The 13,591-nt window shown below is 40.2% G+C and overlaps 1 protein-coding gene across 1 annotated transcript in view; it reads left to right on the plus strand.

Moving 5' to 3' along the window:
• Positions 1–13,591, plus strand: part of LOC104520457 (nesprin-2) — a gene marked incomplete at its 3' end in the record, with an annotated part of 59,910 nt that overhangs the window by 38,770 nt on the left and 7,549 nt on the right. Inside the window, 12 exon segments of the mRNA XM_029083514.1 lie at positions 536–686; positions 3,394–3,552; positions 4,250–4,411; positions 6,850–6,951; positions 8,622–8,822; positions 9,837–10,002; positions 10,737–10,849; positions 11,599–11,801; positions 12,180–12,299; positions 12,401–12,689; positions 13,488–13,589; position 13,591. The exon segment at position 13,591 is cut by the window's right edge and continues 73 nt beyond it. Coding sequence (XP_028939347.1) covers positions 536–686; positions 3,394–3,552; positions 4,250–4,411; positions 6,850–6,951; positions 8,622–8,822; positions 9,837–10,002; positions 10,737–10,849; positions 11,599–11,801; positions 12,180–12,299; positions 12,401–12,689; positions 13,488–13,589; position 13,591 — 1,769 coding nt within the window.

The raw sequence follows: 13,591 nt of genomic DNA on the forward strand, positions 1-13,591 counted from the left end.
GAGTGAGGACTGGAAAGGGCTATGGTTGATGACCCAGGGCATCTGTTCTTCTCTTGCAGTTTTTAAAGGTGCCTTTGAACTGGCATAATTCTGATTAATCCTTCTGGCCTGCACAGGTGTCAGAAGGAGTAATCTGTTTTTATATCCCACTGCAGGCTGGGCTGAGGTGGTATTTCCCATTGAGCTGTTGTGATACCTGCTACACATTGTATTTCAGTTTACTGGTGACTGAGCTCACCTTTCAGGTGGAGAGTATTGTATAAACCTGAACTGCTCAGTCACATCACAGTTAAATGTGAATCAGAGGCATAAGACAGTGAAGAGCATTTCTGATTCCAAAAACTCTCCAAGTACCACACCAGGTATCACACAGTATTGCAGGGTTTATGACTGGTACAGTTTATCTCCCCTTTTCTCTCTTCCAAACATAGTAGCCAAACTCCCCACATGTTTGAATGTAGGAGAAGGAAGCAGACATGAGGTTGAAGCTGCTGTTTTATGCTTAGGCCATAAATAATACATCTCTCTTTAATAGCCAGGAGCAGTGTGCAAGGGCTCTGGAGCTCCTGAAGCAGTATCAAAGCTGCAAAACTAATCTGACCAGCATCATCCAGAAACAGGAGGCCGTGCTTTCACAGCAAACTTCTTACATGGGGAAGGAGAATTTGAACAGACTAATAACAAAGGTGAGTAACAAGAACTTACTGAAAAAGAAAGAAAAGCCTTTCCTGGAGTGTTTGAGTGCAGGGTTGCCCTTGCATACCCAGCCTTCAGGGCAAATGTTAAGACCTTGCTTTCACTTTGGCTTCCAAAATACATTTAGAGACCATGTCCTGGTTTTATTTGAAGCTGATGTCTAGTTTTGCTTAGTGAATCAGGTTCTTGTTAAAGGAGAGGGATTAAAAAACAAACAAACATAGAAAAACCATGATCTAGTATGAAAATAAGGTGAAATCCTGTCCTACCAAAACCAGATGTTGAAATCAGCCATATATACCCATACCCTTTAGAATATTTCTGTATTTTCTATCAAGTTAAAAACCTGATACTGGGCAGTTTTTAAATATGCAAAAGTAGCAAATTCATTTGTTACTAAGAAGATACATTAAAACGTTGTACCATTTAAAGCAAAAATAATAGGTAATGCAACTTCTTGGGGCTGCTTGTTGCTCTGCTGTCACTGCAGCTTATAACCAAGAATTTAGATCGGTATCTTCTCCTTGGATACTGATCTAAATTCACTGCAGAATTCAGTGTCACTTGGCAGGGCTGCGGGGTTTGTCTGCAGCATGCAGTGCTGTGCAGAGATCTTCAGCTGTCCCCAGGCAAGCGGCATCAGGAAGAGGAGCTGTAAGGCTGTGTCAGCATGGCATGTCTGCTCAGAGACTGGGCCATGACAGATCTATCCTGCTTCCCAGGCTGGAGCTTGTGTACCTTACTGTATGTCCGTTGCTACCACGCTCAGAGGCAGCTTAAGGATTGCCAGCATGGTGCTGCCTTGGGGTGTGGACTTCTGAAGGCCAAAATAGTTTTGACTGGGGTGAAAATACAGTATTTCCTTGAGCTGGTTACATTTGCAGGAGGAATCTCTGCCCTCATGGTGACTTTGCTGACCAAACAGTGTCATGGTTAGAAGCCATAAGAACATAGTCCAGTATTTCTTCTTTTGCTTCTCCTGTGTTACATACCTACTTAGAAGACAGACCTTCTATATAAGAGCCTTGGCCTCTGTAACCGATATTTGCTCTGTGCTGTCTTTGGTGAAACACTGGAACAGGTTGCCCAAGGAAGTTGTGGCTGCTCCTCCCTGGAAGTGTTGAAGGCCAGGTTGGATGAGGCTTTGAGCAACCTGGTCTAGTGGAAGGTGTCCCTGCTGCTGGCAGGGGGGTTGGAACTGGATGATCTTTAAGGTCCCTTCCAACCCAAACCATTCTTTGATTCTAAAGCAGTTAAACATTTGCAGTAGCTTTTGCATTAGCTGATGAGACTGAATGAGCAGGCATTGCTGGACACCCCTCAGTTAGTTTAAACTTTACCACTTTTTCAGACAAAAATTTGACAACCAGCCACATTCTTCTTGGTTACGTGAGTACAGCCACTGGACATAGCTGTCCGTGGCTAATGGATTAGTGAACAGCAGCGTGCCCATCGTGACCATTTTACTGTACAGGTTTCACATTTTTTGGCTGGGTTATATAACTATTTGTTCAGATCCCATTTTTAGGCTTTCTGATGAGGTATCACCCATATCACTCAGGAACATTTGCTCTCAGGCAGTGCCTGGGTTGGTTAAATTTAAGAAAGAATGTAAGCATTTTTTTCCCTCAGGCAATAGGATGATGTCCCTGTGTGCCAGCCCCCTTCAGCTGAGGCAGGGTCTTTTCTTGGTTTCACCAGTGAGACCTCTGGCACCTCATATCACTCAGGCTCAGGCTGCAGGGGACATCACCTGCATACCCCAGCCCCTGCTTGTCTGGAGACCCCTCGCTCTGTTAAAAACTCTCCCTCCTCACCTTGAGTTTTGCAGCTCCCCTTCTGAATTGCGGTCTGCAATAGCTGCAGCACAGTACAAGGCATGTCCTTGAATGCTGATGATTTGTTATTTATAGTTATATAAAATAATAACGGAGAAGATTCTCTGCCTCCTTCTGGTTTGTGAGTGCTGCTCTGCTGTCCCTCCCTTTGTCTCCGTGGCCGGCAGTATCTATATGAGAAGGAGTGCTTGTCTCTGGGAAGTAAGGAAAGCTTTTAACATCAAATTGCCTAACACTAGAGGTCAGTATTTCTTTTCCAGCGAGCTTCCATGTTGTTTGTAAACACTGACGTTACAATTAAACACAAAGAAGCAGTCTAGTGTTTAAATAGAAAGTAGGAAAAAGGGACACACTTCAGCTTTTGGCAATACAGTATTTGACAATGGCAATGTTTAAGTAGGATGTAAGCTTTTTTAAGAAGCAGTTCAAAACCTGGGGATCAGAATGCCAAGTTATATTTTTTAAAGTTGTAATAGCATCTCAGATGATTGCTATGTTGTGCATTGTTTACTTCTGTAGCCAAGGTTCTGTGTATGGATGTACCGTCCCCTCAGATCTTGCCGTTGTGACTTTTAAAGCAAACTGTGATTTTGGCACTTTTAGTTAGAAGTATATTATCCATAGTTCCCACTCAGCTCTTTTGCAGCCACTAACAGAGTAACAGGGAAATGTTCCTATCAGCAAGACAGGGATATAACAACACAGGATACATTCCTAGTCTCATCATATTACATAAAATAGATTATTTTGTGTAAAGCTGTTTCTCTAAACTAAAAAGAACAGCACATCAGTTATGTTTTGCTGAATAAACAGTCATAAGTAAACATACTCGTAAATACCCATTTGGTCTTTTTCACAGATTGAAGAGGCAAAAGAGGAATTCAATGATCACTCTGAAGATGTAGACAAAATAAATCAGATCTGCAAAAATCTTCAATTCCAGCTCAATAAAATGAGAAGCTTTGAGGAGCCGCCGTTCGAGAATGAGGCTAACATTATTGTGGACAGATGGCTGGATGTATGTAAAAAGTAAATTATCAGGGTGGTCTTATCTGTTATGCATTATAGTAATTGATTCTGACGCGTGTGTAATATTTGGAATAAATTAAGTGCAATATGGCAAAGATTCTTAAGAGTTAAATCCAAGTATTTACCAGAGCAATGCTTGCACATTGTCTGTTGGCATAATGATCTCTCAGGTAGTTTATATCATGGGTACTTCTTGGCAGTAAATAATTCTAGGAAATGCAGAAAGGCAGTATTTGTGCTTCCTGCATGAATCTGTAACCTTCCGCAACAACTTCTGTGGATTTAGACTTTGGAGACAATTTGGAGAATTACAATGCTGATGCTTTTGGTGAGAAATGTTTGCCCATTGTCAATCTAAGCAGTGCATCAATACTGAGATTAGATGGTATTTACTGAGAGTAGATAAACATTAATGAGCAAGGCTCCTTCCTAAACCTGCCTTAGAACTGGCAAGCTGCCATTGTGATTGGTTATGTTTGGCGACATGTGTGGCAGGGATTTAAATATCTTCTCCATGACCGCTTTACTGTGAAGACACATGAGATTTTTTTTCCCTTGCTGCACTTGTTTTTCTGAGTGATTTAATCTCACTCACATTCTATTATGCTGCATTTGCTTTTAGAATGTAAATCAACATTTTTTTTTTGAAATCTGTGTCTGTTTTATGTCTATAAATCTCGTGGTAGATCAATGAAAAGACTGAAAACTACTGTGATAATTTGGGAAGAGCTCAGGCTTTGTGGGACAAACTTCTTAGTTTATCTGGCACAATCGACGCTTGGGCAAATGCAGAACTTAAGAATGCAAAAGAGCATCGTCTGGCCGAAGAGGACCTGACGCAGTTGAAGGTAATTTGAATGGAAATTTATACCCTTAACTTACACTGTAGTGGTGTGGACTTCTGACTGTAAACATCCATAGTGCATAGAGATGTCAGCACTGCAAAAGCAGAGGAAGTTGTAACATTTGCAATTGTATCTGCGTGGAGATAGTTTCACTGAAGATAATGTGGAATGTATTGGGGATACAGGTCTTGGAAAATAATAAATAGATAGCATATATATATATATACTAAATTGTTACAAATTCATGCAACGCCGCAAATGCTGTTTTAGACTACAAAAGCCCCCTCATTCTTTTGCGCTGTACAAACATTCAGCAAAGAGAAGGCCTGGAAAGCTTGTAGTCTAGAGTGCAGTGGTGTACATATTTCCTTGTGCCTAGAGAAGAAAGGGAAGAGAGTGTGCATAGGCTAATAAGTAGTTTTTTAGTTAGAAATTGCCTATCAGTGAAAATACTGGAGCCTCAGAAGTGGCTGGGCAATGCACAGTTCAAGAAGAGGTTGCAGAGGTGGCTTATTTGCTCCTGAAATCCTTGTCCTGGTGTGCTCCCCAGTGTAACTGAATGCAGCCTTAGTGGCTGGCTGCTAAGGGTCTCCAGGGGCTGCCATGCAGGCAGACATCAGCAGAGCCTGTGCTGCCCATACCCCTTTCACGCAGATTATAGCATTAACTCTTGGTGTTGGGGTGCAGTTTGGTGTAAAAACACGTGCACTACCTCTGTGCCATTGAAGAGCCTCGTGTACGGAGGTAATTTCTGATTTTAGGGCCATAATTGACCAGCTGTGCTGCTTCCATTTGGTTATAGCCAGTATCCACTAAACAAAAATAATTTCCTGCTTGAGTGGGATTGAGACATAAATATATCCCATATCTGCTTCTTGAAAATATGCAGGCAGCTTTTTCTCAGTGTTTACTTGCTACTAATGCCCTGGGTTTTATTTTTTTATTATGCTTATTTGCAGCATTACTGTTACTGTTAGCTCTGCTCATTTGTTTTAATTTACAGAGCAGTAAAAAACCCAAGTGTTCTTTGTCTATAGATCTCCTCAGTGAAACAGTAGTACACACTCTGTGCAGAGCAGGATATTTTGTCACATTATTATTATTATTGCCTTTCACATTGTACTGTTAGAATTTACCTGGGGTAGTTCAGGTCTCCAGGGGCTCCAGTAAAAATGCACCAGCTGGTAACTGTGTCTTAAAAGCCATTTTGTTACCTGGAAATTGCTCAAGCCTGGCATGATGTGACCATGCCCCTGACATGGCTTTCTACTGGTGCTTATGAAGAGCTGTGCTGGAGGTGGCTGCACCAAGGTCACTTGGCTGCTCCCATGTGAGAGGATGATTCTCGAAAGAGAAGGGGGGGAGAGGGAAACTCTTGTTTCCCATGAGCTGCTGTGAAAGTGGAATAGGAGTGAAAACTGAATTCAGTGCGTTGATAGTTTTGTATATTTATATAAGGAGCAGAGGGCGTCAGGTTCATTTATCAATTTATTATTATTTCTTTTGTTGTTGATCCTGAAACTTCTCTACATTAATATTAATTACAAAAAACCCCCCAACTGTTGCAATGTGTATCATGTTACATAGGGCTGAACCCCAGGGTCCTTTGTGACCACCCAGCAGAGCACAGGTGCGTGTGCTTTCAAGAAACCTGTCACAAAAGAACAGAGTAATGAATTAGTTGACTGTATATTTAAAGATGGTTTCAGTATAAATAATATGAGAGAAATTCTGCTTTCCCCTGTAGCCAGTATGCAAATGGAAACTTTTTTAAGGGGTGCAGCATGTGAATGGGTTTTGATGATTGCTTGTACAGAGACTGCAAAGGAATACTTTGTCCTGAGGGAGTTTGGAATATTGAGTTGGGAATATGAGACAATGGGACTATTATAGTTATATCCTGTGTCCTAAGTTGAAACTGAACTTTACTTTCACATTACTGGCTTGTTCCAAAATCCATTCAAATGAGTAGAAATCTTTTCCTATACAAAAGATTTACATTTAAAAAGTGCTTACAGCACGTGTTGTGTTGTATCATATCCCTACCAAAGTGTATCATCAGGATGCAAATTCTTGACTTTAAGTCTCTAATGTCTGAGAATATCCCTTTTTAATAGAAACAGCAATAAATAAATACAAAACTAAGATTATTTTCTTGCAAATTTACTTGGGTTAATATAGAAGTAAAATAATTAAGATTGTTAAACCTGTGCTTGATTTGCATTAACAACTGCTTCGTCTGAGAAACATAGGAGTGCTTCAGACTCTAATCCAGAAAAATGGCTACACTGATAAAATGAAAATCAGGAAATGGGCCAGTTGTGGGAGCTCTATATGCCAAAATGAAGAATCAGAATATCAGTAATAGAATTTTCTAACAGAAACATGGAAATTTAATTGAGAGGGAAACACAGTCACTGATGTGTTTTTTCCAACTTCAGGCATGCTTACGAGTCCAAGAGCAGAAACTCCAGAAATTTGATAACACAGTGGCTGAGATAGAAGAACTTCTGAACAGTAATGAACCTCCACTGGAGCTACAGGTAGGAAGAAGCTTTTACAGCTAATACACCAGTACTCATTACTACAGCTCTGCTTCTAGTATCATCTTTGCCACAATCATTTCTTGGTTTAACTTAAATCTACCCAAAGAGAATTGGAGGCATTTTGTTGGCTATTAGCAGTGATATTTCATTTTTTGTCTTTCTCCAGCTGTTAAAACCAAACCTGTCATTTTAAACATGAAGGCCTCTCTCAGTCCTGTGCCTTTTAGGGACATAGACCTAACCCAGCTGTTTTGCGGACCTGCTGAAAGAGGCCAGTATCAGTGATATCTGACTTAGCCATTGGCCCAGAACAAGGCACCATGGATCTCGTCATCTCCTTGGAGATCCCAGCAAATCAGCCTGCTGACTGTCATTAATGTTTTAAAATGTGTAAAGGGTGAACGTCAGGAAGAGGGAGCCAGGCTCTTCTCAGTGATGTCCAACGGCAGGACAAGGGGCAATGGGTGTGAGCTGGAGCATAGGAGGTTCCATGTAAACATAAGGAAAAACTTTTTCACTGTGAGAGTGACAGGACACTGGAACAGGCTGCCCAGAGAGGTTGTGTAGCCCCCTACCCTGGAGACATTCAAAACCCGCCTGGATGCCTTCCTGTGTGACCTACTGTAGGTGATCATGCTCAGGCGGGGGGGTTGGACTAGATGATCATTCGAGGTCCCTTCCAATCCCTGACATTCTGTGATTTTTAAACTGTACCTTTACCTGGATATGGCTTAATGTAGCTTGGTAGTATGTAGCTATTTGCATAGAGAGGTGTTTACTGTGACATTTTCCTTTGGGATATCACAAGGAAATCTTCCTCTTTTTGTTTGAACTTCACACAGCAAAGAATATATCCTTCTCCACTGTTTGAGACACGTTAGCCTACCTTGATCCTATACCAGTTCCCTAAGCATCCACTTCCAGTGTTTGTCAGATGCACCTTGAGCTTGACCCAGTTTGGCTATTTGTGTGTTTATCCTCAGCAGGCAGTGAACTCAGAGGAGTTTCAAGAGGTAAAGTGATCTAAGGAGCTTAGGAAAGGACTCTGCAACCTTGCACTGTGCACACGGTGCTCCTCAGGAGCAGCAGGTGCCCTGAGCCCCCTGGGGTGGTGTTTCAGCATGCGGCCATGATCCTGTTGAGTTGCTGTCTCATGCAAATCTGCAGAAGCCTTAGGGATAAGGTTAAGGACCTGTTGCTCCTTAGTGAATAGTCTTGAACCAGAGCTCCTCCCCACCTCTCTGCTGTCCTTGCCTGTTGTTTGGATTGATGTGGGGAATTCACCCTGGTGGGGTCACTGCAGGGAGGTGGGTTACAGAGAGAACTGGAACCCTGTTTTTCATGGTAGCCAAAGCACATGTAAAGCCTTTTATCCATCTGAGAGTAGGCACAGGAGTAGATTGACAAATTGTCACCAGTAAATGCATCACTAATAAAAATGAGCTGAGATCATTCCTGCAAAAAAAAACTCAGAAAAGCAGGGCTTAAATACTATTATTTGTCAATTTGTGGAGTGGGAGGGAAAGAAACTGGAACAAACTGTGATTGAAATGTCTGGACTTCAGATAATTTAACTGCTTTTTATGTCTGTCATGGAATTCTGTAATATTGTAAGAAATCAATCCAGTATAACTTCTTATGTTTATATGTTTATTTCCAATTTTAAGGTCATCAGATCATCTATTGTGCAAAAAATGGAGCTAATAAAAGAGCTCTTGTCAACAAAGCAAGGGAGCAGTGAACTCGGCATGAACACAGCAGAACTAAAAGGAGACCTTGATCTGGCCAAGACACAGATTGGAATGACTGAATCACTTTTAAAAGCTTTATCTCCTTCTGACACCTTAGAAATCTTTACTAAATTAGAGGTAGCGTGCCACAAATTACTCAACTTTTATAATTTCATTCATTATTTGTCTCCTGGGCAAGTCTTCATAAGTTTTCTTCCTGTATATGTTGTAAATTGCTAGCATAACTCAAGCAAAGAGCCTAGCTTGAATATTTCTTTAAGCTCCCAGAAACATGAAAGAAAAGCCTGTTTTCACTGGATGTTATCAGATGTAGTTAGTTAACCATTGCAGCTGGTGGAAATGGTTAGTGGTAGGCATGACAACAGGATGCTACCCAAGATAAGTTGAAGCAGAGGTGGGGATACTGGGCTGTATCTTTTCCAAGACTGGGTAATATAGAGAGGTTGACTTTGTGCCGCCTGAGCCTGCCTGCAAGAGGAGCTCCCAGTAGGCAGCTGAAGCTAACTTTCCATCCTTTTTGCACCAGGGAGAGAGGTGAAAAAAGAGCTGCTTCCTGCTTGGAGGTTCAAGGCCGGCAAGATTTAAACCTCCTGTTGAGCAATGAGTACATTATACACATTCTGGGTGTCAGACCACTAGTGTTTGGGGCAGTGAAATCACAGGCATTGTAAGAAAAATACAGCTTTTAATTAATCCTCCCAGCTCCTTCTAAGTTATCTTTCAAACCGCAGGGACTTGACATACATAGGAAGGCATTTAGGGGTGGAATAGTGCCTATGAGAGCTAAGGCATTATAGCTTCTATGTGTTATATCCTCTGGAACATGCTATATTACCATGCACTTCACATATCTGTTCTGTGTGATGCCAACATGTGCATGAGTGAATGTATATGTGATTATGTATGCATACAGATGTATACACATTGCTGAAGGAGAGTTTAGTGCTTATATCTACCTTTGATTGCCTTGTTAATGTCAATGTACTTTAAGAAACTATTTTGACACATAGGCAGGACTAAACCCGTTTGCAGAACTCTAGTTTGTACTAAAGCAGCTCTGCACAGTGAATTTCTGCTTGCACTTCAGAACTGTCTTTGTAACAGTTGTCATTATTTTATTTTTTACTTTAGGAGATACACCAGAAAATTCTGCAACAAGAACACTATGTGACATTACTCCAAGAAGAGACAGATTGTCCTGATGTGGATGAATTAAATAAGCAGCTTAAATGTGTCACTGATTTATTTAATAAGAAGAAACATGTGTTTCAAGATCACTTTATCGATGTTTTGAACCGTAAGCAAATGCATTTCACATTTATGTACCTTTATAGCTTAAAGGTTATGCAAGTAATTTATTTTTGGTTCGATGTCTGAAACTACTCTGATATCTTAGACTGCTTCAGGGTTCTGAACAAGCTAAAGATTTGAATAAAAATGGCTTTTGGTTCCAACAAACCACTTCATGTGAATCAGAGTATTTTGTTTCTTATTTTTACATTTAAAAAATAAGATCAAAGAAGTATCAAGCATAATTCAGGAACAAATGTCGGAATATTTCATTAAAAAATACAGAAATCAAACATTTTCACTTTTTCCAGTAATTTTTAATTTAATCTTACTTATGGGAATGGTGTTATTAGTTACTTTTTGGGTTATGCAGACAGAAGGATTGTGCAGGTGTAGAATTAGGTGCAAAGGTAGTCTCAACTTCAAATAGTTTTTGAGTGGTAGTTATTTGTGTGGAAATGAGGAAAGCTGACAATAGGCTAATCCAGGTTGTTTACTAAAACTGCTACGTGTAGCAGACTGTCCCCCTCAAGTGAACAGGTATGTTTATTGTCAAATAATGTTGGGTAAAAAAAAGTATGAACTGCAGCATTTTCTGTCACATGGTCTGTAGTGAAAAGCAACCTTTGATAGTAGCCCTGATAAATGTAATTACAAATTGTCTGAAATCTGCATGTTAAATAGAATTTTCTTTTACAGAATACAATTAATGAAGAGAATTGGAATGTTCTCTTTTTTCAGGTCAGTGCAAGAATTTTAATGACTGGGTCAGCAGCACTCAGCTGTCTTTGAAGGACTGCTTTGACCCCTCAGAAACAAAGCCAATACTGGAAGAAAGACTGCAGAGGCTAAAGGTAAAGTATGAAAATGTCTAAAGCTGATTGTTCCTGAAGTTTTACTTTTTTACACAGGACACTATTATTGGGAGTGAATTCACCTACAGTGGTTTTGTAACTTGAGGCTGAAAGAATGAAACTTAAAGCGTTAGGACACTAAGTGGAATGAAAGTAAACTTTGTTAAAATGGAGTGTCAGTGTTCAAGTTTAGACATAACAGGGCAGGTGAAAGACAGGACAGTAGTTAATGAAAGTCAATGGACCTCGACCAAGTACTTCAGTGTGTAAAGATGCAGAAAGTCAAATATATAGAGAGTAAAATGAAATTCTGACCCACGTTGGACTTAAATGTGAAAAATTTGCATTCACTTTGTTGTAGACAGATTTTCACTCTAAGTCAGACAGAATCAACAGAAAAGAGATGGAAAAGCCACATCAGCAAGAAGCAATCACAGTTAAGTGGCAGAAGAAGACAGTGATGTCAATGCCAGATTTGAATGCCGCTCGTCTATTTCTTCTGGGGGTATTTGTGCTCTAGAGAAGAAAATCCAAGTTGTCTACTTTACTTTCTCCTTATTTTACAAACAACAACTTTTCCATTTACAAGTGGAATAGTCAGCAAACTGTGAATTAACATATATTCCTTTTCAGGAGCTGGAATTGCTTTAGAAAATATTGTTGGAGATAACAGGAAACTCTTTTAACATAAATATCTATTATACAACAGTAAATTTGACAATGCATCTTGTGTTTGTGCTCTTATTCAGCACTTTCTAACATCTGATGGCAAAGACAGAGATACCCAAGAGGTTAAAACTTTATTGAATAAAGTGAAGCATTACTTGCCCAAAGCAAGCACTAACCACCTTAACAGCTGTGTGAGAGAACAAGAAGCAGAACTACAAAGATTGATCTCCAAATGTCAGAAACGGGAAAAAGAACTTGGTGCTTCTCTCCAGCAGCTCAGTAGGTAGGGAACTAATGTCCTTTCTGACATTTTAATCACAAGTGGTATAAAATGATTCATTATTAAACAGCTATAGTGAATGGCAAACAACTCCGCTTTTTATTAGAGATGGTATTTTAGTAAAGGGTAGTGAGTGTGGTGTTGTATGCTTCATGTGGTGTTTTTGCTTCGTAGCAGATTCAGTGTTATATGTGAGTATGTGATTCTGGATAGTTTCAGTGACATGAACCAAGATACTTAAAATTAAGGTTGTGCTTAAAACTTTGCTTGATCAGACGCATGATATTTATGTTACTCTTTCAGCAAAACACTGCTGCCAGCAGGTTTTAGTCATGTAATGCCTCTCATTTTGACCTCTGTCTGTATTTATACTCTCTTCAGCCTTGAAGAAAGCAGCACAGTCTTGGAAGAATGGCTCACTGCTCAGGAAGAAAAACTAGAAGAGATCAAAAAAGATGAGACAAAACTTGTAAACTTCTATCAAACACTATTAATGCAGAGGTATCATTTTCTTTGGTCTCTATCTAAGAACTGTCTTCTAAAGAAGATTGTTCCATGTTGTTAAAGCAAATAGATGTTTATTAAGTTTTTGTATTTTTCAGAACACCATTTGACTCCGTGGCTGGGCTAGTAAATTCATTGAGGGAGGCTGGGCTGACAGAAGATGAAACCATTTCAGAAGCTAGTGATCTTATTAGTAGATACCAGGCACTGATAACACATGTAAGTGAAATGGCAGGGAATACTGAGAGACTTCCAGTGGAAGGACAAAATTTTGAAGAACTTGCCCAGGATGTTTCTTGCTGGATCAAAAAGCTCGAGGAGGCTGTTAATAACCTGAGTTCACAGGAAAGTGAGTTGCTGTCAGACCAAAGGATTAATCAGATAAAGGTATTGTGTTAAATGCATCTTTTCCACTTCATAGCTCATGCTAATATCAGGGGAATGCTTGATGAGTCAGTACCTCCTGAAAGATACTGTCTCTACTGATTGTCTGTGGTTTTGTGGCTTATTTGAGGGGGGTGGGGGTGTTGGTTTGAGGTGTTTTGCATAGTTCATTACACATTTGAGATGAGATTCTCTGCTACAGCTCTGCGTGGAGCAGTACTGAACTCCTAAGGTCCTGGTGGATTGAATCTTCCCATCATAGAGTGCTCCAGAGGTGGACAGGGGGGTTAGTAATGCCACTGGGGCATCCAGAGAGCCTCTGCCGATTGTGTGGCTTCTCAGGTGTCCCGCAGTGCTGTTGTGCTGGGCTGCTCCACTGCCTGAGTGGGTCTCTCTGGCCCCAATGTCCTCTTTGGTGCCTCCTCTCTCTGACTACTTGGGAGGCCTCAGAACAGTAGCCAGAAATGAGGAAGCTTGGATTTACACATTTTGTTCTGTGGGAGGGGTAGTATTGTGACAAATATCTCTACCTAAGATTTAGAGCATTTTTTTTTAATCTGTCAGTACAATATTGGTTTTGTTATGTAGAGAATAATTAATAAATCTCAGCTTCATTATCCCAGGCTTTCTAAAACTAGATAATCTATCTGTTTATGTATCTGTTATGTGGTATATTTGAAGGAGAATTCTTTTGTCTTGAACAGCAGTGTATGAAGTAGGAAAAAAGTAATCGGTAATAAATTTTATTCTGTAACCAAAAATAGTTGTGTATTTACTGCTTCTGCTTCTTGTTTAATACAGGAAATCACAGCTCTCAAAGATGCAGGACAGGCCAAACTACAGAACATGGTAGTTCTAGGAGAAACTTTAATGAGAAATGAGAAAACTAAGAAGCCAGTGGTTCA

Source organism: Antrostomus carolinensis, unplaced genomic scaffold, assembly GCF_000700745.2.
Source record: "Antrostomus carolinensis isolate BGI_N321 unplaced genomic scaffold, ASM70074v2 scaffold42380, whole genome shotgun sequence".
In the NCBI taxonomy this organism is placed as follows: domain Eukaryota; kingdom Metazoa; phylum Chordata; class Aves; order Caprimulgiformes; family Caprimulgidae; genus Antrostomus; species Antrostomus carolinensis.